The 26033-nt window shown below is 42.4% G+C and overlaps 1 protein-coding gene across 1 annotated transcript in view; it reads left to right on the plus strand.

Moving 5' to 3' along the window:
• The window catches only part of LOC120920365 (protein SIX6OS1-like), an 88379-nt gene that overhangs the window by 40467 nt on the left and 21879 nt on the right, over positions 1-26033 (plus strand). The window contains exons 6-10 of the mRNA XM_040332402.1: positions 1759-1835; positions 10960-11096; positions 11197-11282; positions 17225-17298; positions 17370-17422. Coding sequence (XP_040188336.1) covers positions 1759-1835; positions 10960-11096; positions 11197-11282; positions 17225-17298; positions 17370-17422 — 427 coding nt within the window. The remainder of the gene's footprint in view (positions 1-1758; positions 1836-10959; positions 11097-11196; positions 11283-17224; positions 17299-17369; positions 17423-26033) is intronic.

Consider the following 26033-nt stretch of genomic DNA (forward strand, 5'->3'; position numbering starts at 1 on the left):
ACCATCAGTCTCCTCTCCCTGACAGGATGAGGATTTCTGTGTTTACACACAGAGATCCTTGTCCCCAACTCTGTAACTGACGATAGCGGGTACCTGGTGGACATTGTGGCTGCCAGACACACGCATTGGCACCCGTGGGATGCGGTGGGCGCGAGCGCCCTCTAGCAGCCTAGAGGCGCGAGGACGTCATATGAAAATACGCCGGTATTGAAATGTGTAAGAACCTCCTCTTTTTACAGCTCATTTACATCAAGATATGGCAAGATATCAAGGTATATTCTTTGTTTCAGTGATTTAGAAGATATGGAGTTTTCAGGGAAACGCTAAAAGTACTCTTTTTAAGTCCCAGTCAACCAGTACCAAGTAGAGGTTTTACAGGAATATCAAAAAGCAGCAGTTCCATATTGTAAGATATATGAACTCTTTGTATTCATAAACTGATGATCTCTGTATTCATAAACTGATAATTACTATGTGAACGCTCAGAACCCCATGTTATCCATAACAATTCTGACAAATTGCTAAAAAAAATCAGCTCCGCTGTTTCTTGTGGATATAAAAAATGTTAATTCAATAGTGTGTAATATGTAGTAGTATGTATTTAGTATGTAATTCAAAATGTAACTCAGTAGTATATTAACTGCTGTATAGTATGCATTTTTAAATGTAGGAAAAGGTATAAAAAAGTATATCCGCTAAGCCTGCATAATAAATCATCCACTGTGACATTTCTACAAATTTTCGTACTTCTGAAAAGTCCACCATGATATATTATATATAAACACACATGTGGCGTTCAAATACTTACATTCTTGAATCTAATGCCGGGTACACACAATAATTTTTCAGCATGAAAAAACGTTGTTTTTAAAAAATGTCATTTAAAATGATCGTGTGTGGGCTTCACATAATTTTTCAGGTTCTGAAAAACTGCAATTTTTTTTTCCGAACATGCTGCATTTTTTAACGTCGTTTTAAACAATGTCATTTTTCAGGTTGTAAAAAATGTGGGCTAAAACATTAAAAACCCACGCATGCTCAGAAGCAAGTTATGAGACGGGAGCGCTCGTTCTGGTAAAACTACCATTCATAATGGAGTAAGCACATTCATCACGCTGTAACAGACAGAAAAGCACGAATCGTCTTTTACTAACACAGAATCAGCTAAAGCAGCCCAAAGGCAAATGGAACTTCCCCTTTATAGTGTTGAACGTCACCGCGCTTTGCTAGAGCATTTTTTTTAAACGATGGTGTGTGGGCAACGTCGTTTTAATGATGAAGTTGGATAAACACTGTTTTTTCTACATGCTGAAAAACGTTTTTTTTTTTCATGCTGAAAAATGATCTTGTGTACGCGGCATAAGACCTAAACTTGCTATAAGAAAAGAACAAGAAAATTCAATTGGCTGTAAGGTAGCCTGTACAAATATGTTTACAAGGGCATTACTAGTATACACTGGTATATTCATACACTGGCCAGATTTCTCTTATATTGCTGACTGTGGATTGATTTCTATATAACATTGTTAGTGTTCCCAAAGAAATCAACGGCAACCTTGAACTTACTAAGCTTATTGCTTACCTTTCTGGTAAAAGCACTTTAGTTACTCATTTTTAATGTATGAATTTCTGTTACCCTAATCTTGAAAGTGCAAATTATTTAACACTAGATAAAAAAAAAAGACTTCTGAAGAAATATCTCTAATATTCATAAAACGGATATACTGCATGAATGTAAACGTTATTCTCACTTTCCAGCATATTGAAAACATTGCAAACCAGGATAACAACAGACAAAAAAAAGTTCCAGATCAAGCAGCAACGTTCCAGCATAGGTGAGTCAAGGTGTTTTTCACTTACAGATGTGAAATTTAAAAATCTCTATAGACCTGTACACACAATCGGATATCTGATGGAATCTAATCAGTCTTGCATACACACTATCAGACTAAATTCCGACCGTGCCAAAACGTGGTGATGTAAAAAAACACTACGACGAGCCGAAAAAAATTAAGTTCAATGCTTCCGAGCATGCGTCGACTTGATTCTGAGCATGCGTGTATTTTTCTCCGATGGAGTTCCACACAGACGATCGGATTTTTCTATCGTTTTTTTATCCATAAGAAACATTTAAAACATGTTCTATTTTTTAACAAAAAGACCGATGGGGCCCACACACGATCGGTTTGTCCATTGAAAACAGTCCATCGGTCTGTTTTCATCAGACAAACCAATCAAGTGTACACGGCTTCAGAGTCCTAGAGCAGTGGCGTAACATCAGATATACAGTAGCTCAGGTAGTAGTTGCCACTTGACCCAGAAGTCTTGGGCATAGCTGTGCTGTTATTCATGGATGCAATCCCTCTATCACCACTGCCTTTGTTACACCAATTTATTATCAGACGATACTTTAATGCTTGTAGTGTAGCTTTGTTGGGACATTTGTGCGTGTTATGGGTGCTAATGGCAATGGTCCATCCCTATGGAACCCTAACCCTGAAGACGCCTTCAGCCTGGACTCTACATAGGGACCAGAGATATGGACCAGGTAAGACAGGCTCATGCTGTATCTCTGACCATTACTTGAAAAAGTAGGATTAGGTTTATTCACTTTATAGTGTAAACTTTTCAAATTTGGCACTAAAATTCAATTACTCAAAGCTTAGTCTCCGGTGGATGACCAGGTGTTACATCACGCCACTGGTTGCACATTTTAATTCCACTTTTTCCTAGAGAATTTATAAGGTACTCAGGTGCCTCTTCCTACCCTTTCACCACGAGTACTTCTCTACAGGGCAGTCTACACCCAGGTTGCTGCGTACTCTTTCCAGATATGCTTAGCCTATATTCTTTACCCTACTCTGTAGATACCTCACAGGGGAATACCCTCATCTCTATACTGGAAACCAGACAAAAAGGATCCATGGCGAAAACTCCCTTCTGAAGACCCACACAACACTAAACCTCAGAGTAATAAAGCTTCCCTTGCACTAGAGCAGAACCTACATTTTAACACTGGTTTCTGCATCTGACTCTAGTTTTATTTCAGGCACACAACAAATGACCTAGGCAGTTGACAAAGGCAGATTTTTCTGCATCTGTGTCTCAATTCCCCAGACAACTAACAGCTTTAACATAGCCATCTCTGTCCAGGGCTACAAAATGCAGAGCCCTTTCTCCAGCTTTTCCGCCTCTACCTGAGTCACATCCTGATATGTCTGACCTTAGAGGAGTCAGATGCAGAAAGGAATGAAGAGGACCCTGAAGCAGTGTAATGCCTCGTACACACGATCGCGATTTCCGACAAGAAAACCGTGTTTTTTTCCAGCAGGAAAATGGCTGAAATTTGTATTGCATACACACGGTCACACTAATCCGACCGTAAAGAAGGCAGTGACATGCAACACGTATGACGGCACTATAAAGGGGAAGTTCCATTCCAACGGCGCCACCCTTTGGGCTTCTTTTGCTAATCTCATGTTAGTAAAAGCTTGGTGAGAGACGATTCGTGCTTTTCAGTCTTCATGCTTTTCAGATCGTTTTCTGCTGTTCAATTTGTTCTTGTGGGTTCGTATCTGTTTTTCAGTGCGTGTAGTGAGTTCGTATCTGGTTTCCAGTGCGTTCTTGTTCACTCGTTTCTGATTTTCAGGTCGTTTTTCATAGGTCTTGCTGTTCAGTTCGTTCTGACTAGCCGGTCGTTTTCTAGCCATGTTTGCCCGTACATTCTCGTCGTAGTAGAGTTTGTGCTGTGCATGGGCTTGGTGCTGGGCTTCTTGTTTTGACCCAAGCTCAGTCCATGAGCAGGGTGATGATGAGTTCATGGACGAATTGGTTGCTCCAGCGTGATCAATTCTGTCACATGCCTTTGCTGTGGGAGATCCAGGAGAATAACCCTGATGATGACGGACCCCGTTTTTCACCATCTGTTGGCTTTGCTGTCCCCCTATTTTACCAAGCAGGACACCTGCATTCGGCAAGCCATCACTGCCGTGCAAAGGCTAGTTGCCATGTTGCGGTACTTGGCAACTGGGAGAAGTCTGCAGGACCTCAAGTTCTTAAAAAGCATCTCCCCCCAGGCTCTGGGGATCATTATCCCAGAGACCTGTTCTGCCATCATCCAAGTCCTGTAGAAGGACTATATTAAGGTAAGTTTTCTCCTTTAACATCACATTCTATGTATTTAAATGAGTTGTAAACAAAAAAAAAATGTCTGCTAAAATGTCCTGCTGTATCGTATAGAGCCACAATAGTTTAATGATTCGTTTTTTAAAAGAGTAAAATGCTATTAAATTCATTCATATCTCTTACCTGCTGGTTTCGAGTTTCGTTTCTGCAGTAGACTTCCTGCTTCTCGGCCCTCGTTCATGTGAGCGACATCGCCGTCATGCTGGGAACTACATTTCCCAGTATCCTTTGCGCATCGCGCATGCGCAGTTCAAAAAACAGGGCACAAGCGCTCTGTAATATTTTTTGAATAATCCGCCCACTATACCGCCCAACGATCATTATTCAAGCTATTCAACACACCCACACAGACAGACACAGCGATACACTCCAGAATCCAGCAGCACCAACAGAGAATTTTTTTTTTTTTAAGATTTATTCTACATTTATTATCAGCAACTGGCGCATTTGAAATTTAATTTGAAGTGAAGGGGATGAAACGAAACTGATTCAAAGGGAGGAGGTGCTGTGGGGTTTTAGACACACACTGCTCACACCTCCTTGAAGTCTCTGGATCACGTAGAAAGCGAGCCTGACGCACTGTTGTAGTCCATAGTACGGGGGCCAGCACGTTGGTGACCACAGAGAGAAAGCTCCCAGTACTGTGGTCATCAGGAAACAGACAACCAGGAAGTGTCCAGAACAGAGAAGAATTACAGCAACATCAGAGCAAAAACGAACAATGAGGACATGAAACCAGGACTGCAGTAAGGTAAAGGAAGCTATTTAGCTAAAACAATGTTTTCCTTTAGTGACCCTTTAATGTATGCTAATGTATTGTATTTCTTTCACATTCCCTAATTACCATGATTGTAATATGCTGTGAATGTCCCCTTTGTCCTCATGCATGCTGTAAGCTTTTAATGCTCCTTTTTTGGCCTCCATTCATATTTCCCTTAATGCTATCCTTGGCCCATACACACCTAGTCACTTTAACAATGTATTTTGTCAGCTCCATTGTGGTGCTTTACCCTAAACACCCCTTAAAATGTGTACAAATGTTACTGTTGCCCTTAAATTCAGGCAAAGTGGCAGAGGCTTTTTTTGAGGGCCCATACTCAGCTAGAACCCCCCTCCCCCCTAAATTTTTTACAATGGGCCATCAGAGGGGGTGAGGTAAGGTGAGGTGATAAGTGGGCCTAATATTTTTGTCTTTAAATACTTCAGATAAATGTTATACTGATCTTGGCCAAGAATGTTTTTGTATAATCTGCTTGCAATGTTATGTGCAAAAGTACTAATATATTTTTTTATTGTTTGACTCCACAGTTTCCTTCCACGACACAGGAATGGCAGACTGTGGCCTCCTAGTTTGCCACGTGGTGGGATTTTCCCAACTGCGGAGGGGCAATAGATGGGAAGCATGTCCGCATCGTCCCACCACCCCATTCGGGGTCAGACTATTTCAACTACAAGGGGTTCCATAGTATTGTGATAATGGCGGTGGTGTCAGCGACATATCATTTTTTATATGTGGACGTGGGGAAAAATGTCCGGATGTCGGATGGTGGAGTGTTTTCCAAGACCGAGTTCTCCCGACATCTCCAGACTGTTGGATTGGGATTGCCACCTGCGGAAGACAACGTGGAAGGACTCCCGTTTGTGTTCGTCGCTGATGAAGCGTTTGGGCTTGGAAATCATCTAATAGGACCATTTCCCCAGGACCAATTACCGGCTGGCCAGAGCCAGAAGAGTGGTCGGGAATGCATTTGGCATAATGGCCAGCCGGTTCGGCCTATTTCATACATCCATCAATATGGCAGTACAAAATCAACCACATTGTCATGGCGTACTGTGTTCTGCACAATTTTCTACGTAAACATGCTCCAAATTATATGGCCTCAGTTGGGCCTGAGACCGCAATTCAGGACCTTAATCCTATCTCGGCCATGAAAGCTTGCCGTACTGGCTTGCCCCCCCAAAGCGCCCGTGATGTGCACCAAAAATATGTGGACTATTTTACGGTAGGGGGGGCCATTGCTATATCAGAAGATTTTTGATTTCTTTGAAAATAAAAAAAAAACTTTTGAACTGAAATCATCTTGAATTTGATTTATTGCTTGTGTTTCTTTTAGCTGTCTCCTAGGTTCTCCTAGTGCACTTGTAGTGCCAAGTGTTTTTTCCTTAACCACTAGGGGCCGTGCTATAGTCTTTTTTCTTTTTAATTCTGTCTTTTTTTTTTTTTTTAACAAAAAATAAAAACCTTAGAAGTGATCAAATACCACAATGATTTTTTCCCCTTACCAAAACTGGAATAATTACATTTTTTGGACAAGTTTCACACATGTAGACACCCCAAGTATCCTCCGGTGGACCTCCCTGCTCGCCGACCAGTGGGTCTGCAAGGTGGTCACTTCTGGGTACAAGATAGTTTCTTTCCTATCCGCCAAACAGATTTTTTCCCTCAAATCTTTCTCTTTCCCCGACTCGTCGGACTGCCTTAATGGGGGCAGTACAAGACTTACTGAGGTGCGGGGTAATTTTGCCTGTACCACTACAAGAAAGGTTTCAGGGATTCTACTTGAATCTGTTTGTGGTCCCAAAGAAGGACAGAGTCCATCCAATCTTGGATCTCAAGGCCCTCAATGCTTTTGTAGGGGTTCGAAAGGTCCGGATGGAATCAATTTGTTTGGTGGTTGCTGCGCTCCATCAGGGGGATTTTCTGGCATCCTTGGACATCAAGGACGCATACTTGCATGTCCCCATCTGCACCAGGCATCAGAGGTTTCTGTGCTTTGCGATTGGCGAAGAACACTATCAATTTGTGGCTCTTCCCTTTGGCCTAGCGTCAGCACCAAGAGTGTTCACCAAGGTGCTCGCCCTATATCTGGCTCTGCTGAGACAGTGAGGCATTGCTATCGCGGGCTACCAATCTTCTTCTGAGAGCTGCTTCTGGCACAGAATTAGAGGAGGACGTGTCTATAGCCAGTCAGACCCTCCGGGAATTTGGTTGGGTGCTGAACATTCAGAAGTCGGTCTTGGTCCCGACTCAGCGTCTGGAGTATCTAGGATTAATTCTGGACTCCTCGGAGGCGAAAGTCTTCCTTCCTTTGGAGAAGTTGCGGACAATGTTGGCATCCCACAAATGGGCGTCTCTCCGTTTTTGCATGCGAGTTCTGGGCCTTATGGTAGCCTCCTTTGAGGCAGTACCGTATACCCAATTCCACACTCAAGTCTTGCAGAAGGAGATCCTGTCCAAATAGAACAGATCTCCATTGTCTCTGGATCGTCAGGTTCATGTAAGTCACCTGGTCAGGGCTCCCCTGAGTTGGTGGCTGAGATGCCGGCTCTTCAGTCCGGGAAGTCATTCCTTCCTTTCCATTGGACTGTGATCACGACGGACGCCAGCCTCACGGGTTGGCGGGGAGTCTGGGGGGGCCAGTTCAATGCTTCTGAGCATGCGTCAACTTGATTCTGAGAACTACACTACACCAGGGAGAAAGCCTTGCATTACTGTGTGGAGTTACAGACAGAAGAACAGGAAGTGAGGATTTCTCAGAAGAAATAAGGACAGTTTAAAGCAAAATCGAAGGATGAGGTAAGTGTAGGAGGACTGCACTAAGGTAAAGGAAGCTATTTAGGGAAAAAAAATTGTACCTTACAACCCCTTTAAGGATCGCATTTTTGTCTGCTTGTGCACAGTGCATTAAGGTCTGTGTGGAAGTTGGAGACATCCTGTAAGGACATTATTCTATAACATAGCTTGGTGTCATCTGCAAACACAGAAATGGTACTTTTAATCCCGCAAACTATAGCATCTAAAATAAGTTAAAAAGTTAGGGTTCCAACACTGAACCTTGGGGCACACCACAATAACCTTAGACCATTTAGACCGGGTTCACACTAGTGCGACACGACACTCTTCCTACTTTGGATCCGATTTTGCCCTCCGACTTGAAGCCGACATATGTTTGACTTTCAATGAACGGGGATCCGACTTGGATTCCTGCCAATACCAGGCACTGTGTTTGGTATGAATCTTGAGGGGGAACTCCACGCCAAATTTCAAATAAAAAACTGGCATGGGTTCCCCCTCCAGGAGCATACCAGGCCCTTGGGTCTGGTATGGATTTGAAGGGGATCCCCTACGCTGAAAAACGGCGTGGGGGTCCCCCCAAGATCCATATCGGACCCTTATCCGAGCACGCAGCCCGGACGTTCAGGAAAGGGGGTGTATGTATGTTACATTTAATCCTGGGCATGGTAACCAGGTGATGTCACCCGGTGACCCCGCCTCTTATGACGTCACAGTTCCTGGGCATGATGGGACTGTGACGTCATAAGAGGCATGGTGCCTCTTGCCTATATAAATAGGCCCCATGCCTATATAAATCATTGAGCACCGGGCACATGGCATTACAGCGGACGAGAGCGTTGTGTCATCATCGGGACAAGAGAAGAGGGAAGAAAACGGGGAAGACCGGGCCACTGCTAGTAAAAGAGCTGGAAGAAGATAGCGTAGGAGCCGGGCAGAAGGCAGAAAGCACCGGATAGCGCGGAAAAGGCACCGGAGAGCGGGAGAAGAGCCTGGAGAGTCAGAAGAGACCCCCGAAGTCGGAAGAAGACCACCCGGAGCTGCCTAATAAATGACTTTAAAAACCTGTGTAGTGTGTCTTTTTTCCTTGACACTTTTCTTGCAGGTGAATGGGTAGGGGTACCATGTACCCTATACTCATTCACATAGGATGGGGGGCCGAGATCTAGGGGCTCCTTATTAAAGGGGGCTCCCAGATTCCAGTAAACCCGCAGACCCCGAAAACCAACGGCCAGGGTTGTTGGGAAGAGGCCCTTGTCCTCATCAACAAGGGGACAGGGTGCTTTGGGGTGGGGGGGCCGCAGGGCACCCCCCTGCCCCAAAGCACCCACCCCCTATGTTGAGAACGTGCGGCCTGGTACGGTTCAGGGGGGGCGCTCGTTCCCCTTTCCTGACCGGCCAGGCTTCATGCTCGGATAAGGGCCTGGTATGGATTTTGGGGGACCCCCACGCCGTTTTTTCGGTGTAGGGGCTCCCCTTTAAATTCATACCAGACCCAAGGGCCTGTATGCTCCCATGCCGTTTTTTGATTTAAAAATTTGGCGTGGAGTTCCCTCTCAAGATCAGCAGAGCACAAGTCGCATGACAAAGTCGTGGAAAAAACAAGACGGCGTTCCGACTTTGATCTGACTTCAATCATATTCAATGGGCTGAAGTAGGATCAAAGTCGGACCAAAGTAGTACAGGGAGCATTTTCAAAGTCGGTCCGACACATGTCCATGCTGTCTATTGCTTAAAATAATGTTTTCTTGGCCTTATTTTTGTATGTTTATGTCTACCTTTCTAATCTTTGTAAAACACCTTCAATAAATACTTTTGAAACAGAAAATATAAATTGCTCGAAAAAAAATTTTGTTTGTAGTTTTTTTTTAAACTCACAAGTATTTTCCTGACGATAGAAGTTAAACTAATCGGTGTATAGTTTAGGAAACACATTTGCCTAGTGCCAATCCAGTGGTTCCTGTCATTAATCCCTTCCTGCTGACAGCACACATTTATACAGCCTCACAGACGTGGGTCTTTATCAGTCTTTGTACTGGGAGCATGTCATCAAAGGGCTGGGTCTCTGAGGGCCAGCATGTGTCGTCATAGGGGACAGAGTCACCCGATGATGTCACCCGGTGGCTCTGGCACTATATCACGGAGCGGGGGTCTCACTGAGTCCTGTAGTAGTCGACTATGGACGCCGAACTCAAGACTCGTGAGTGTGCCCGCAAGGTCACCCCCGTGGGAGAGCGCTTCCCAGAGGGGGTTATCTGAGGCGGGGAGGAGCCAAGACCGCCACCTTGGGACCCCAGAAAAGGCCTCCACTGTGCAAAATGGAGGTGCACAATGGAGGTAAGTATAACATGTTTGTTATTTAAAAAAATAAACCTTTACAACCTTTAAAGTTTATGTGTGGCAACTATTATCGATAATCATTTAAATAAATGATTTTAGATCGTTTCCAAAGAAAGCCCTATTCAGTACCATGATATGTTAAACATATGTGTATATATAAGTCCACTTTGTGTAATAAAAATCCACACTGCAATCTCTCTGTAAAAAACGTCTTCCATAGTATATCAGATCAGTCCACCTGTGTGCTGTGTGCTTGCACTCCAAAAAACACTCAGATAAGTGCTCAGTGATGGACACCTTGGTAACTCACTCACCTTCTTGCCTGGACTATGTAAGCATATGTAACTGAACAGCAAGAGGAATGCTTTGTTCATGCTTTTAAAAAAGAAAAGAAACACAACACACAGAATACAGACAAAATAGTTTTAACAGTTTATTAATTTTTTAAGAAAGTCAGGAACGATTTTTCAAAATTGTGTTTGGCTCTTTGTTACACCATCTTTATTTTCGATCATATAAAGTAAAAATACTTGAAGGTGATACAACATATATAATTCCCCATTATTTTACTTCTGGGTCCAGCACCAATTGTATCTTTTTTTGTCCTGCATCCTTGCATTTTATGATTTGTAACAGATTTTTGCATGTGTTTTGGTGCGCTGCTTTATTGAAAATGCTGCAATTTGGTTTTTGTGGGTGCCGAAGTATATGGCTAGCCCATTCAAAATTAATGTGCAGCATTATTGCAGCACACCCTAACACATAAAATAATCTTTGCTTCGGAAGCAGTTTATGATGACAGGTTTAACGTTCAAAGTTTTTACAATATTTCAAATAATGTTGCTCTTATTTCCTAAAAGAATTCTTACTGAAGGAAAAACAAGCCTAACCCAATCTGCAGAAAAACGTTCATACACACTGCATTTTCCAAACTTCCATCAAAAACTTGCTCCACCTCAAAGAGATTTCAAATTAGCATCACAGCCAAATGGACAAGGTATATTTTATTATTCCATGTGTCCTTGAGAGTGTATTTTTTTTCTTAACAGTACCTATTTGCATTAAGCTCATAAATATTACTAGAATTTTTTTTTAAGCAGGTAGAGGTGAAAAAGAAAATGACTCCCCCAATTGCAGCAGCACTGTTTTAAGCCAAGATCATTGTATGGAACAAGACAACCAGGTCTTTTATATTTTTATCTGAAATAAAAAATGAATATAGCATATACAATTACTACACAAACCATATCGTAATTGAAAGCTATTAAAAATTACCTTTCTTTTTCAATCTGCAGCGCTGTAATTTTCTGTAAAATGCAATATAAGATGGCAACCTGGAGATGTTCTGTACACAGATGGTGTACAGAATTCCCCCCAGATATGTAATTTCCTGCTTGTGTGATTGGCTCACTGATTTTCCCAGAAATATGCACTGAGAGACAAGTCAGATGTTGCGCATTTCCTGCAACAAAATATAGGATTTTTATAACAGCTTACCTGTAAAATCCTTTTCTCTTTCGTCCATGGATGGACACAGCTTCCTTATACTCTTGACTGTAGGGTTATGTTCTGTCTATTAGGAGAGGACTAGGTAATAGACGGAACATAACCCTACAGTCAAGAGTATAAGGAAGCTGTGTCCATCCATGGACGAAAGAGAAAAGGATTTTACGTTGAGTACAAAAATCCTATTTTCTTGGAGTACATCACAGGACACAGAGCCTCATAGTAATTACTACGTGGGTTATATCTCACCTTTAAAAGCAAGGGAAGAGGCGCCTCTAAGTGTAGATGTTTTAAGCAACTTAATATGTAAATCAGTACAGGCAACTCACATTTGGTGAAGTTCAAATAGGCATTTGTACATAAAATCTTTAGGAGAAGTCATCAGGGCTGTCACTTTTGGTCCTCCTTCTGCTGGGCGCTGGGCTGTGGGGAGCTGTCCTTCACCGCTGTAAGGTGTTGAAGCCGGCGGCGGTGGGGAAAACTTACAAGCCAGGCAGGAGGATGGAAAATATTCCAGCAGAACGGCAGCAGTGACGTCACTGGAATGCGACGCATTTCTTGAGCGGGCGTACTGCGATGACACGGCAGTCGCGCTCCTTTATCAAGAGTCTAAACGAAGAAATTTGTAAAACGCATCAACCATGCTCCCCTCTGTGCTGTTATGATGCTGTAACCTTGATAGTTTTTCATGGTGGATGTTTTTATACCAATAAAGCAATTTTCCTTAAAATGCCTGTCGGATCAAAATCGCATCAATTAAGATGAGGATCCGACTTAGAGGTGACTTCTATTAAAGTCTATAGCAGGGGTCTCTAAACTTTCTAAATGAAGGGCCAGTTTACTGTCCTTCGGGCTTTAGGGGGGCCGGACTGTGGCCACTGGAAATCGAAAAATTTCAGCATCAGCAGGAGTATACAATGCCCCATTTTTGGTGTCAGTGAGAGGAGTAATGACCCATCGTTGGTCTCATTGGGAGGAACTGTGCCCCTTTGTTGGTGTCATTAGAAGGAAATTGTTGCTTATTGTTGGTGTCATTAGAAGGTAATTGTTCCTCATTGTTGGTGTCATTAGGAGGAATTGTGCCCCTTTGTTGGTGTCATTGGGAGGAATTGTGCCTCTTTGTTGGTGTCATTGGGAGGAATTGTGCCCCATTGTTGGTATCATTAGGAGGAATTGTGCCCCATTGTTGGTGTCATTAGGAGGAATTGTGCCCCATTTTTGGTGTCAGAAGATTAAATATTGCCCCAAGGGCCACCTTTTCTAAAATTAGAGCGTCTTGTAGTGCTAATTAAGACTAATTAAGCTCTCATTGACTAAAATGGGATTTCACATGTCACACGACTTGGGGTCTCACAAGTCGGATCCCAAGTTAACCAAGCCTTAACCCAGAGAACCTGTCTTTATCTAGATTTCTGGAAGAAAGCAAAAGATTATTCGTTGATAGCTTATATCACCACACCACTGAATTCTAAATACTTACTAAAAATCTGTATTCTAGTTGATACCCTAAAAAACATCTTTATTAGTAATGCTGGCAACAATTAAAAGCACAGGAGTATGAGCAATACCAAGATGCGGGGACATACATAAGCCTAAAAATAATGATTTACATATTATCCACATAATGATGAATGAGATTGTTTTGAGCCTCTTGATTCCTCAAGCCCTGTGCTCCTAGGACACTGCCGTCACTGTGCTGTCATACTGATTTGACACTCTTTATGCCTGCTAACAGCATGTTTTCAGCTTGCTGAGTAAGCTGCTGAACTGCAGTTCTTTTATTAATGTGAATATTGTTATTAAGTTGGTTCCATAGTTTTCAAGCAGCTACTCTGGGTATCAACTATATAAACAGAATCTAAGACATTTGCAGAGTATGCATGTTATATGATCATGTTTAGAGTGTAAGGAAATACATTTTTTTTGAAAGTTTCCTTACCTTCCCCATCCCCAGATCCCATCTCATTGCTCCATGTAAATGGGGATCTACTGTAATGTGTACATGCTGGCTACACCACATAGTAAAAGAAATTGCCTACAGTCAAAAACCCCAGGTGCTACAAATCAAAAGAATCAAGCCCACTTAATAAATGATAAAGGGCACATACTGTCATGTATATAACCTTCCCTTCCCTGCTCATAACGACTATACCCCCTTTGTCTGAGGGTTTGATAGTGAGCTGATGTTGGTCAGCCAGTTGTTTCAGCGCAGTTTTTTCTTGATCTGATATATTATCAGGACTGCGGCATCTTTTTAGTCTGGTAATGTCTTTAGTAGATATAGCTATGAAAGCACTGAGGTTGGGATTTAGGCTTATCGGTGGGAACTTGTTGGATTTCTTTTTGAGCAATGATTTGCCCGAGAGGCCAGCATTTGAAGGAGTTATTTGCTCTTCCAACAGTGCGTCCTTTATCAATGAGGTCACTATTCGTCTGTTCATCCAGTAAGGAGATCATTGGAGGTCATTGATGGCCTGTTTCTCTCTAGTGGAGAGTTCGTTTGTGGGTACTGGTTTAGCGTAGAGACCTTTTTAGAATGAGTTTGCGAGCAAACAGGTGCAAATCCTTGATTATATCGAAGGTATCCAAATTTGTAGAGGGACAAAAGGTTAGTCCTTTTTGTAGGATGTTTGTTTCGTCCTTGGTCAAGAGAGCAGAGGGGACAGGCGGCGTCATCATTGTGCTGCGCACCTGCGCAGAGCAGCGAGAAGGAAGCGGCGGAGACATAGAGTGTATGGGGTGCCCGAGGAACTACAGGGCTCAGCGAAGAACTGATACAAACAAAGGTACCGAAATCTGAGAAAACATCCTGGATGGCAAATGTGATTGTATTAAATACACTCATGGCAGCATACACTGGAGAGACAAAAGAGAAAGAAAGTGGGGGCCACTGCAAAAATTGAAGCTTCTTTAAAGCTTGCTATAATGTGCCAGTATACTTCCATGTGCCCCTGAGACCACCAGAACAGGGTTCCCACCATAAAGCTCATTTAGAGACTGTACAGGAGGGACTTCCAAACAGGAGAGGCTTGAACCTGCTGGGGCGATGTGCGGTAAGAGGCATTACTTGCGTGTCCGTCCAATCCGTCAGGTGAGGATAAAAAAGAGAATGATGCGGGGCGTCTCCCCTTCAAATTTATAGCTAACCAATCCTGTCAGGTTGTGGGGGCAGAGTCACAACCCAGTGTGTGCTGCCATGAATGCGTCAGGAAATATTTTTACTGATCAAATGTGTTATGCACCAAAGTACATGTAAAGGAAACTAATAGAAATGTTTTTTTTGCCACTAATGAGTTGTCATCGCCCTGTTTGGTTAAGAAAACTTTCCAATAGGTAAATTAAAGTGATTGTAAACCTTTTTTAAAAAAACAAAAATAAAAAATAATAATACAACTCTTAGGCCCCATACTCACGAGCAAACATGTCTGCTGAAACTGGCCCGCAGGCCAGTTTCAGCAGACATGTTTGGTCGTGTGTGGGCGCGAGCGGGCCGAATTCCAGCAAACATTTGCCCGCCGGGCCTTTTCCCAGCAGACAAATATTCCTGGACTTGTTTTAAAACAGTCCGCTGGAATTCTGCCCGCTCGGACATGTACGGTCGTCAGTACAGACCTACCGTACATGTCCAGGCGCCCGCCGTCCCTCGCATGCGTCGAATGACTTTGACGTATGCGTGGTAGCATTTTAAAGGCGGGCCGCCCACGTCGCCGCGTCATTGTCGCGGCGACACCGCGTCATCGACGCGGCGACACCGCGGACACGCCCCGCGTATTGTTTACGCGCGGACTTCTGTACGATGGTGTGTACAACCATCGTACAGAAGCCCTCTGGCAGACATGTATGGTGAAAACGGTCCGACGGACCGCTTTCACCATACATGTTTGGTCGTGAGTACCCGGCCTAATACTTACCTAATCTGTGCAATGGTTTTGCACAGAGCAGACCTGATCCTCCTCTTTTGGGTTCACCCGCTTGGGTTGCCGACTCCTCCTCTTCTTGTTGTGCTACCATAGGAAGATGCTCCCTATTGTGGCAAACCTGCAGGCTCAATCCTGAGCTGCGCTGCCTGCGTCCATTGACAGAGACAGGGCGGCCAATGGTTCCCACTGCCATCAGTTTGCCCTGTAAGGAGAGAGCTGCTGCTCTTAGAAACAGCGCTAGATCGGGCTTGGGTAAGTAGCTGGGGAGGAATCCTGTTACCAAGCTATCATCCGTGGCACAGAACGACAGATCGGACTAAAATAATTCACAAGAGGTCTCTCAACTACCCTGTCAGAAGCTTCTCTCATCGGACTCAACTTTCCCAGAATATTCCTCCTTTTTTGTGGAAAAAATATACTAAATTGTATATATACATTTACAAAAATCCACCCTGTGCTGTACCCTAAGAATGCATCATATAAAAATACAGCACGTATAAAATAATTTACATGGCTTGACGTATTGAGGCAAAAATGTCCCTAAGCTCCCACATCATTCATGACACCGCTGTACCACATTCCTCCTTCTAATGCCCCATGGTCTGCATGCTGGCACATGTCTCCCTTTTTTAATAGAAATCCCATAGGGGTAAATTGCAGTGGCTATTTTGGGACAGTTTGAACTACATTGCTAGCAAGCTGCATAGAATGGTTCATCCTCTAGTGGCAGAAAACCGTTTGTATGAAAAGTTGAACATTCTGCAACGTAATAGGTAAAAATTCAGGTTTTTAGAGTGACACAGTACTGCAGCCCACCTACAAAATCAGCAGCATGGCAAATATCTCTTTGGTGACCACATTGAGTTGTTACCACTAAAAAAGTAGAAGTAGTAAATCTTCCACTGTAGATGTGTGTTCTGGTGGCAACTGTCTGAGAGGACATTTCCTTCACGTTGGAGACATTTCTTTCTCCCTCTACTGCTTTTTCAACGGAACAGGAAGTGAATAAACTGACAGAGCTTTAACTATTCTATAAGGTATACATAATGAAAACAAAGGTTTGGCTGTAGATATACTTTAAGTAATTGAACATATTCCTTTATATCTAAACTACAACTAGCCAATAGGTATTCCAGTGGTTTATAAGATAGAGCATATGAGTTAGGATACGATACTTTGGTTATAGAGGTCTAGAACTTAAAAGCTGATACATAGATGTTACCACCTTTTTTGGAACAAGATATTACTCAGAGAATCATGCACTGGATCTATAAATTGGGATCCATTAAAATTAATGCAGGAAGTGCCAGAAATACAATGAACAGAGCACTTTTAGTCCTGATTCACATCTATGCATTTGTTGTGCTTTTTGCATTTTGCAGATTTGCACTACAATCCATTTAACATGGTTTCCTATGGAACACGCTCTGTAGTGCAAATCTGCAAAATGCAAAACGCGGTAAAAATGCATAGGTGTGAATCCAGCCTAAATGCAGGACTACAACACATGCTTTGTACAAGAAAAATGTTGTGTTTTACCAGTACATATCTACTTTTATACCCTTGCACAAAGAACAGCAAAGAAATATATTTTTCTATTTTCTTCTCAATATTTGAGCGTTGCTTTTGGAATCTGTGTAATTCTGTATAAATTATTAACATAAAGTGTAAAGCTGTACATGCTGCATTATTTTCCTAGGAGCCATTAATTAATGATGAAAATGAAAAGAGCGCATTTCCAGCAACAAGGTTGCACCATCAAGTTCAGTTAAGGTACTAGAAGTACATATTTTGCATGATCTATACATATGTATTATTTTTTACTATTTCTCCATATTTTTAAGGTTGGTCGTTCCACAAAAGCAAATTCCTCAGAAGATGGTTATCAAAGAAGCAGGTAAACATTTTTATATTATATGATTTCCTGTAAACAGCGTTATCACCATTTCATATAAAATGTGACAACAAACCATATAGAAAAAAGTGCTCATATATACATAACAATAAAGTGCTGTGCTACTGAATAAATAATATAAACGTAATAAATTCATAGGGGCAAACATAAATAAATGATGTGCAATAAGTCCACAAAATATAAAGTAAGTTCACCCCTCAAATTTTTGTAAATATTTTATTATATCTTTTGCTACAATGTAAAGTAGTGAGTGTGCAGCTTGTATAACAATCTAAATTTGCTGCCCCCTCCAAATAGCAGGATTTTTAATAACAGCTTACCTGTAAAATCCTTTTCTTTGAGTACACCACGGGACACAGAGCCTTAATCATTAAATAGTGGGTTGTAGGGGTCATTAGAGGTGATTGAACACTGGCACAACCAAAGAGAACAAGTTCCCCTCCATATAACCCCTCCCATACAGGAAGTACCTTAGTTTGTGTAGCAAAGAAGTAAGGATCCCATAAAAGAGGGGGACCTCTGTGTCCTGTGGTGTACTCAAAGAAAAGCATTTTACAAATAAGCTGTTATTAAAAATCCTGCTTTCTTTATTGTACACCACGGGACACAGAGCCTTAATCATTACATAGTGGGACAGCCCAGAGCAATGCTCAATATGAAGGGTGGGAGACACAGATCAATCAGGTCGCCAATGGACAAGAAGCCCTAGACCGCTGCCTGCAAAACACTATGCCCGAAGGTGGAATCCTCACGTCCTCTTACATCTATCTTATAGAATTTGGTAAATGTATGTACTGAAGAACAAGTTGCAACTTTACAGATTTGAGCCATCGAAGCCTGATGATGCACTGCCCATGAAGCACTTATCGCCCTGGTCGAGTGCGCCTTAACAGGAAAAGGAGAAATCTAATTTCTTAAACCATAAGCTTGAATAATTACTTGTCAAATCCACCTAGCAATGGTGGATTTTGATGCCGGCTGGCCCTTCTTGGGACCATCTGGCACAATGAACAAAACATCTGTTTTACGTATCTAAATCGTAGCTTGCAGATAAAGTTTTACTGCTCTCACTACATCTAGAGAGTGAAATAACTTTTCCCCCACTGTTCGCGGTTCAGGAAAAAAGGAAGGCATTCATTCAATGTCTTGATTTAAATGAAACGCCGACACCACCTTTGGAAGAAAGGTAGGATGAGGGTGTAGTACAATTTTGTCTTTGTGACAAATTAAATAAGGCTCTTTACAAGAAAGTATAAAACAAAAAATGCAGCGCTGGGTGAAAAAAGTGAATGAGATGATGTGAATGTAAATATTGCAGAAAGACAAGGAACATTTTTTTTCTGCCCATATCAGAATCTGATTCACCTCTTTCTGAGCATCCTGGCTCCGGGTGCCTCCTTGGTGATTGATATAAGCTACTGCAGTAGCATTGTTGGATCTAATCTGAACAGGGTGGCCCTGTAACCTGCATGTCCAGGTTCTGAGGGCTAAGTATCATGCCCGAATCACCAGTATGTTGATGGGCAGCCTTTGAACCATTGGTTTATCCAATATATTATTTTAATTTAATTTATTTTTCATTTTTATGGTTAATAGGATCGTTTAATGTATATGGTTCACTAGGGGTTTAGGAGTCATTCACTTTGTATACTTATCATAGTTGGATCTATGATTTAACTATGTAGATTGACCCTATTATAGTATTTTATTTTGAATTACAAGTAATTGGACTATCTGATTCACGCATTGTATAATTACAACGTATGTATATGTTTTAGCATTTATCTGGTGCTTGGAATCGGGACTTAGCCCCTCCCTCCCTATTGACTGTTGGACATTTAAGTCCAGTCGATTGCGTGACCAGATACGCTTCCTGAAGATGTAATTTACGAAACGTCCGTCGAGGCGCAATCTGGTTACGCACAGTCACGCCAATTCCACATCCGGTTCAGCTGGTTTCTGAACGTGGAACGCACGCCGGACCCCTCAGGACCGGAGGCCATCTCTCCTACACTGCTACACGCTCAGCCTCAGTGCCGGGACTAAGGCACCGCTACAGTAAGGAGCCATTTGGCATCTTTAATTATTTTAAAAAAAAAGTATTACACTATTGCAGTCCTTTCTTTCATCCCATATATCCCTTGATATACTGTTGGAAAACGTCTGTTTGATCGAGAATCCTTGGTGCTGCGAGATTCATTACACATGTGTGTAAACAGGCTTTATTTGACTTCTTTTTAACTAAAGGGTCAACTACTATTGGTAAGGTGCCATCTTTTACTTGATCACGTTGGGCGAACTGCTATACCTAGTTGGTGAAGGTGGACTCTTTATCTTGAATACCTTGAATACTTACTTTCATCACGCAACTTGTTTGTATTTACAATCAACCACTAAGGCAACTCTCTTTTTGGATTCAGAGTGGTGGACTTATTGGAATTTTTCACTATTTTGCTTTTTGCATGCATTGAATTATGTATGGACTTTAAACATTTGCTCACTTTATGTATTATTAGAGGTATATACTTATGGTTATTTATCAGGATTATATAATGTACACTAGTTAAACACTTTAATGAACTACTATATAGCGCCCCCTACCCTCCAATTTCACTTCTTAATTCAGGTCACTGATTTTTGGGGAGCAGCTCTAATTAATGGTTTAAATACCTTTGTTAAGATATACTTTCACTATATTCTTCTTATTATTTTATATTTTTATTTTAATTTACCTGTGGCGCGAGATTCACCAAACTACAATGTCTGGTCCCTGCAATATGGATGAAAATTATCGAGAAAAATAGCATGGGTTTCCCCGCCCCCCTCCCCCCAGGTCATTACCAGCCCCTTTGGCCCTATAAACGTTGAACAGCAGTATACAGGCGGTGCAAACAAGACAGAGGGCCAGATCCACGTACCCTGGCGCATATTTCCGTCGGGCGTAGCGTACCTAAGATACACTACGCCGCCGTAATTTACTTTTTTTTTGGAATCCTCAAAGAATGCGTGCCGTAAGTTATGGCGGCATAGTGTATCTTTGGCGGCGTAAGGGCGCGCAATTCAAATGGATGTGATGGGGGCGTGTTTTATGTAAATACGTCTTGACCCGACGTAAATGACGTTTTTTTTTCAACTGTGCATGCGCCGTCCGTGGGGGTATCCCAGTGTGCATGCTCGAAATTAACCCGGAACAAGCCAATGCTTACGACGGTGACGTCATTCTACGCAAATCCCTATTCGCGAACGACTTGCGCAAACGACGTAAAAAATTCAAAATTCGACGCGGGAACGACGGCCATACTTAACATTGAGTACGCCTCATATAGCAGGGGTAACTATACGCCATATCTAGCTAATTTGCATACTCAACGCGGAATTCGACGGAAACGCCACCTAGCGGCCGGCGGAAAAATGCACCTACGATTCGACGGCGTACTAAGACGTACGCCTGTCGGATCGAGCCCAGATGCAGTCGTATCTTGTTTTGTAGATACAAAACAAAGATACGACGCGGGAACTTTGAAATTACGCGGCGTATCAATAGATACGCCGGCGTAATTCTTTTGTGGATCTGGCCCAGAGACTGTAGGTTTGTTGTTAAGTAGAATCTGTTTGTAATTTTGAACTGGTACTTTTTTAAAGTGTAGCTCCAGCCAAAAAATCTATTTTTAAACTTTTTGGAAAACATGGAGAAGGGTTATCACCCCTGTAACATTTGTTTTGCTGTCTGTGCGCATCTGTTCAGAAGATTGCACCTCACTTTCTGTCCCAATGACAAATGTTTTTTTGAAAATTTGTTTTTTATAGTGATAAAGCATCAGTGGACAGGAGACACCTCTTACAGAAGAGAATTTCCCTTCCTAGGGGTAGGAGTCGTTTGTAAGTTGGATGTTTGAAAGTAGGGGCCTGCCGTATATACTCTGCAGAAATTTGGGCCCTAGGTGTTGCCACAACACTGTAAGCCCTCACAGTTAGTCTTGGTGGGCGCTGGAACGCCCTGCTGTGAACTATTATATCAAGAATTGTAATTACATGCCATTGTTGAACAGTGGTAGAAAAATTGGGCCTTTGGTGCTGGCTTTGGTGCCACAACACTGTAAATCTTCACAGTTACCTTTGGTGGGCGCAGGAATGGGCCCTGCTGTTAAATATTAGATCAAGAATTGTAATTACATGCCCCTGTTGAACAGGGACAGAAAAATTGGGCCTTTGTTGGTGGTGGTGGTGCTGGTGCCACAACACTGTAAGCCCTCATAGTTACTCTTGGTGGGAGCAGGAATGGGCGCAGTGAAAATACTTGCTGATCAGCCAATGCCTGTGGTATTAATATGAGAACAACAGCAATTGTATTCACGTAGCTTTAGGTGCACACTGTGCAGTGGACACAGACAGTACACCACATGAAAGTACTTGCAGAATGATCCCCTGCCTGTGGTATTAATATGAGCAGATCTCTGCCTGTAGGAATTAATATGAGAACACCAGCTTTATGTAGCTTTAGGTGCACACTGTGCAGAGAACACAGACAGTACACACACCACGTAGCTTTAGGTGCACACTGTGCAGAGGACACACAGTACACCACGTGAAAGTACTTGCAGAATGATCCCCTGCCTGCGGTATTAATATGAGCAGATCTCTGCCTGTAGGAATTAATATGAGAACACCAGCTTTACATAGCTTTAGGTGCACACTGTGCAGAGGACACAGACAGTACACACAGGGCCGGCCTTGGGCCTGTGAGAGCTAATCCTGTGCCCCCCCCCCCATCATCACCCCTCGCCCCCTGGTCACCTAAACATACACAAAGACGAAAAAAATATCAGTTTGCTGCGGACCAAAAAAAGGGTCCTGTGTGACTTTTGTCCCAATGTCGGACATCGCATATATGTGAAACGGCCCTAAATATACATTGGTTTATGCATCATTACATGTGTTTTTTTACATTTGATGTTTCTACCAGAATCTCACTGTCACAAAGATGTAAATTCAAATACAATTGTCAGTTCAGTTGTGACCTACCTATCTAACTTCACGGCAGTTGGTACTGACTCACTGGCACACCGAGTTCACAGACACTTGACTGTCTGTCTTCCCGGGCCTTCTCAACACCACGCTGTGGGCTGGGGAAGAAGATGAGATCAGAAGATGGAGGGACAGGAGGAGGTGGGTGGAGCCAGCCAGCCTAAATCCACTAGGCACGGAGGAGGAAGAAGGTAAACCCTCCTCCGCTCTGAATGCTGGAGCCTCGGATGGAAAGCGAGGCTAAATCTACACTGGAATGACAACTCCCCTTTACTTTCCCCTCCAGAGTTTTTTGCTCCCTTGCGGCTCTTTGTAAGGCTTAAGGAAGGACCCTGAGGTGGAACATCTTATTACTGCTGCTTGTGCGGGTGGGATGTGTACTGCACCAATCACATGTCATGAATAGGGGAGGTCAGCAGGGATATCCCACACACACAAGCAGTAGAAATAGTAAGATGCTCTGCCTTGGGGTTCCTTCTTAGCCCCTGAAAAAATGTGAGTGAGGGGCTGGGAACCATGGGGTAGGGGAGTAGGAGGGGGAATGAAAAAGGGGGGGAGTGGGTAGGAGATGGGGATTGGGTAAAGGAGAACTGGAGTGGTCAGGGGAGAAAGAAAGATAATAGAAAGAAAGAAAGATAATAGAAAGAAAGATAATAGAAAGAAAGATAATAGAAATAACATAATAGGAAGAAAGAAAGAAAAATAATAGAAAGATAATAGAAAGAAAGATAATAGAAAGAAAGAAAGATAGAGGGAGGGAGAAAGATAGATAGAAGGAAGAAAGATAGATAGATAGATAGATAGATAGATAGATAGATAGATAGATAGATAGATAGATAGATGCAGAAAGATAGATAGAAGGAAGAAAGATAGATAGAGGGAGAAAGATGGATAGAAGGAAGATAGATAGATGGATAGATAGATACAGAAAGATATATAGATAGAAGGAAGATAGATAGATGAAGAAAGATAGATAGATAGAGGGAGATAGATAGATAGAGGGAGATAGATAGATAGATACAGAAAGATAGATAGATAGAGAAAGATAGATAGAAGGAAGAAAGATAGATAGATAGAGGGAGATAGATAGATAGATAGATGGAGAAAGATAGATAGAAGAAAGATAGATAGATAGAGGGAGATCGAAAGATAGATGGAGAAAGATAGATAGAAGAAAGATAGATAGATAGAGGGAGAAAGATAGATAGAAGGAAGAAATATAGATAGAGGGAAGAAATGTAGATAGAGGGAGAAAGAAAGATAGATAGAAGAAAGATAGAGGGAGATAGATAGATAGATGGAGAAAGATAGATAGAAGGAAGAAAGATAGATGGAGGGAGAAAGATAGATAGAAGGAAGATAGATAGATAGATAGATAGATAGATAGATAGAGGGAGAAAGATAGATAGAAGGAAGAAAGATAGATAGAGGGAAGAAATATAGATAGATAGAGGGAGAAAGATGGATAGAATGAAGAAAGATAGATGGAGGGAGAAAGAAAGAAAGATGGATGGATAGAAGGAAGAAAGATAGATAGATAGATGGAGAAAGATAGATAGAAGGGAGAAAGATAGATGGAGGGAGAAAGATAGATAGAAGGAAGATAGATAGATATATAGATAGATAGATAGATAGATAGATAGATAGATAGATAGATAGATAGATAGATAGATAGATAGATAGATAGATAGAGGGAGAAAGATAGATAGAGGGAAGAAAGGTAGATAGATAGAAGAAAGATAGATAGATAATAGGGAGAGAGAAAGAAATAGGTGAAGAGAGAGAAAGAAGGGAATGAAGGCCACCACTACATCAGTGTACTCACTCAGAGGCAGGAGGGACTGACTGGATGGATGGATGCATATCAGACTCCTCCATCTTTCCTTTCTGTTTGCACTTTGCTGTGCTTGAAAATTCCCGCCCACATCACTTAGGCTGCAGAACAGTGTCTGCCGGGGAGAGTGGGCGGGGCAGACACAGAAGGAGAGGAAGAGAGGAGGGGGAGGAGTAAAAGCAGCTCCTCTCCTCTAACTGGCTGTATGGGCAGCAAGGGGAGTGGAGAGATGTCAGAGCTGGCTGTGATACGCCCAGCTCATCTCTCTCTGGAGCTCTCAGTGAGCTCCGATCCCCCTACTGATCTGTCCCACTCGCGGCCGGCGCTGTGCTGGTGGCAGAGCTTGCTGCGAGCTGTGATGGCCCGTAACGTTGGTATTTCGACGAACGGTCGAACAAATACGATGTTTGAGACGAACGTGAGTTCGACTCGAACACGAAGCTCATCCCTACTAAGCAGTAACTTTAAGACTCAGGCTGGGCTCACATTGGTGCGAACACAGACATTGCATGTGATTGCATGTGAATGTGCGCATTGCTGTGCAGATCACATGCGATGTCTGTGCAATGCAAATTCTGCCATACAAACTGCATGCCTGAAATCGCATTTGCTCCAAAATGGTGCAGGACCCTTTTTTTGGTCCGCACTGGAATCAGATTGCACACTCATGCAATCCCATTCCTGTATCATTTGACAGTTCGCACTGCAATTTGCGAACCGATCTGGGGGTGTCATTAACTTTCTATTGATGGCCACAGTGGTTCGAAGGGGGCAGTGTGGGACATGCGATGTGGGAATCCAAACAGGAATCGCGCTGGTTCCTGTATTGCGAATGTGTGAACTGAGAATAAAACTTGATCCTATAAGCCATGTGTATATTTTGACACAGATGAGTGTCTTGCTGCAGTAAGAGTTTTAATATAGTTTTCTTAACCTACAATTTGTATCTCTATTGTTCCTCTAACTTAGACCACTTAAGACAGAGCATTACCAGAGTTATAGCGTTAGAAACACAGGCATGCACAGGGGGTGTGCCTGGGCACAGCCTAATCACCCCTGGGGCACATATGCCCCCTGATGATACTTCACCAAAGCCCCCCACAACAGGGCTCCTAAAAAAAAAAAAAAAAAATGTTTTAAATAAAATTGTAAAAAAGAATATATAAATAACACTGTTAAAAATACACAAAAAAATTGGAAATACTGAAAACACCATCCACTGCCTTCTGTTTTTTACATGTATTTACAACAGTGTGTGTATGTACTGTATGTATAATATATATATATATATATATATATATATATATATATATATATATATATATATATATATATATATATATACACACAGTATTAGCCGGATTCAGTAAGACTTACGACGGCGTATCAGTAGATACGCCGTCGTAAGTCCGAATCAGCGCCGTCATATCTTTAAGCGTATTCTCAAACTGAGATACGCTTCACTGTTGCTAAGATACGACCGGCGTAAGTCTCCTACGCCGTCGTATCTTAGCTGCATATTTACGCTGGCTGCTAGGGGCGTGTACGTGGATTTACGCCTAGAATATGTAAATGAGCAAGATACGCCTATTCACGAACATACGTACGCCCGTCGCAGTAAGCTACGCCGTTTACGTAAGGCATTTTTCAGGCGTAAAGATAAACCACCAAAAAGATGGCGCAGCCCATGCAAGGTATGGACGTCGGAAGTGCCGTCGAATTTTACGTCGTTTG

The sequence above is a fragment of the Rana temporaria genome, chromosome 13 (assembly GCF_905171775.1).
Source record: "Rana temporaria chromosome 13, aRanTem1.1, whole genome shotgun sequence".
Classification (NCBI taxonomy): Eukaryota; Metazoa; Chordata; class Amphibia; order Anura; family Ranidae; genus Rana; species Rana temporaria.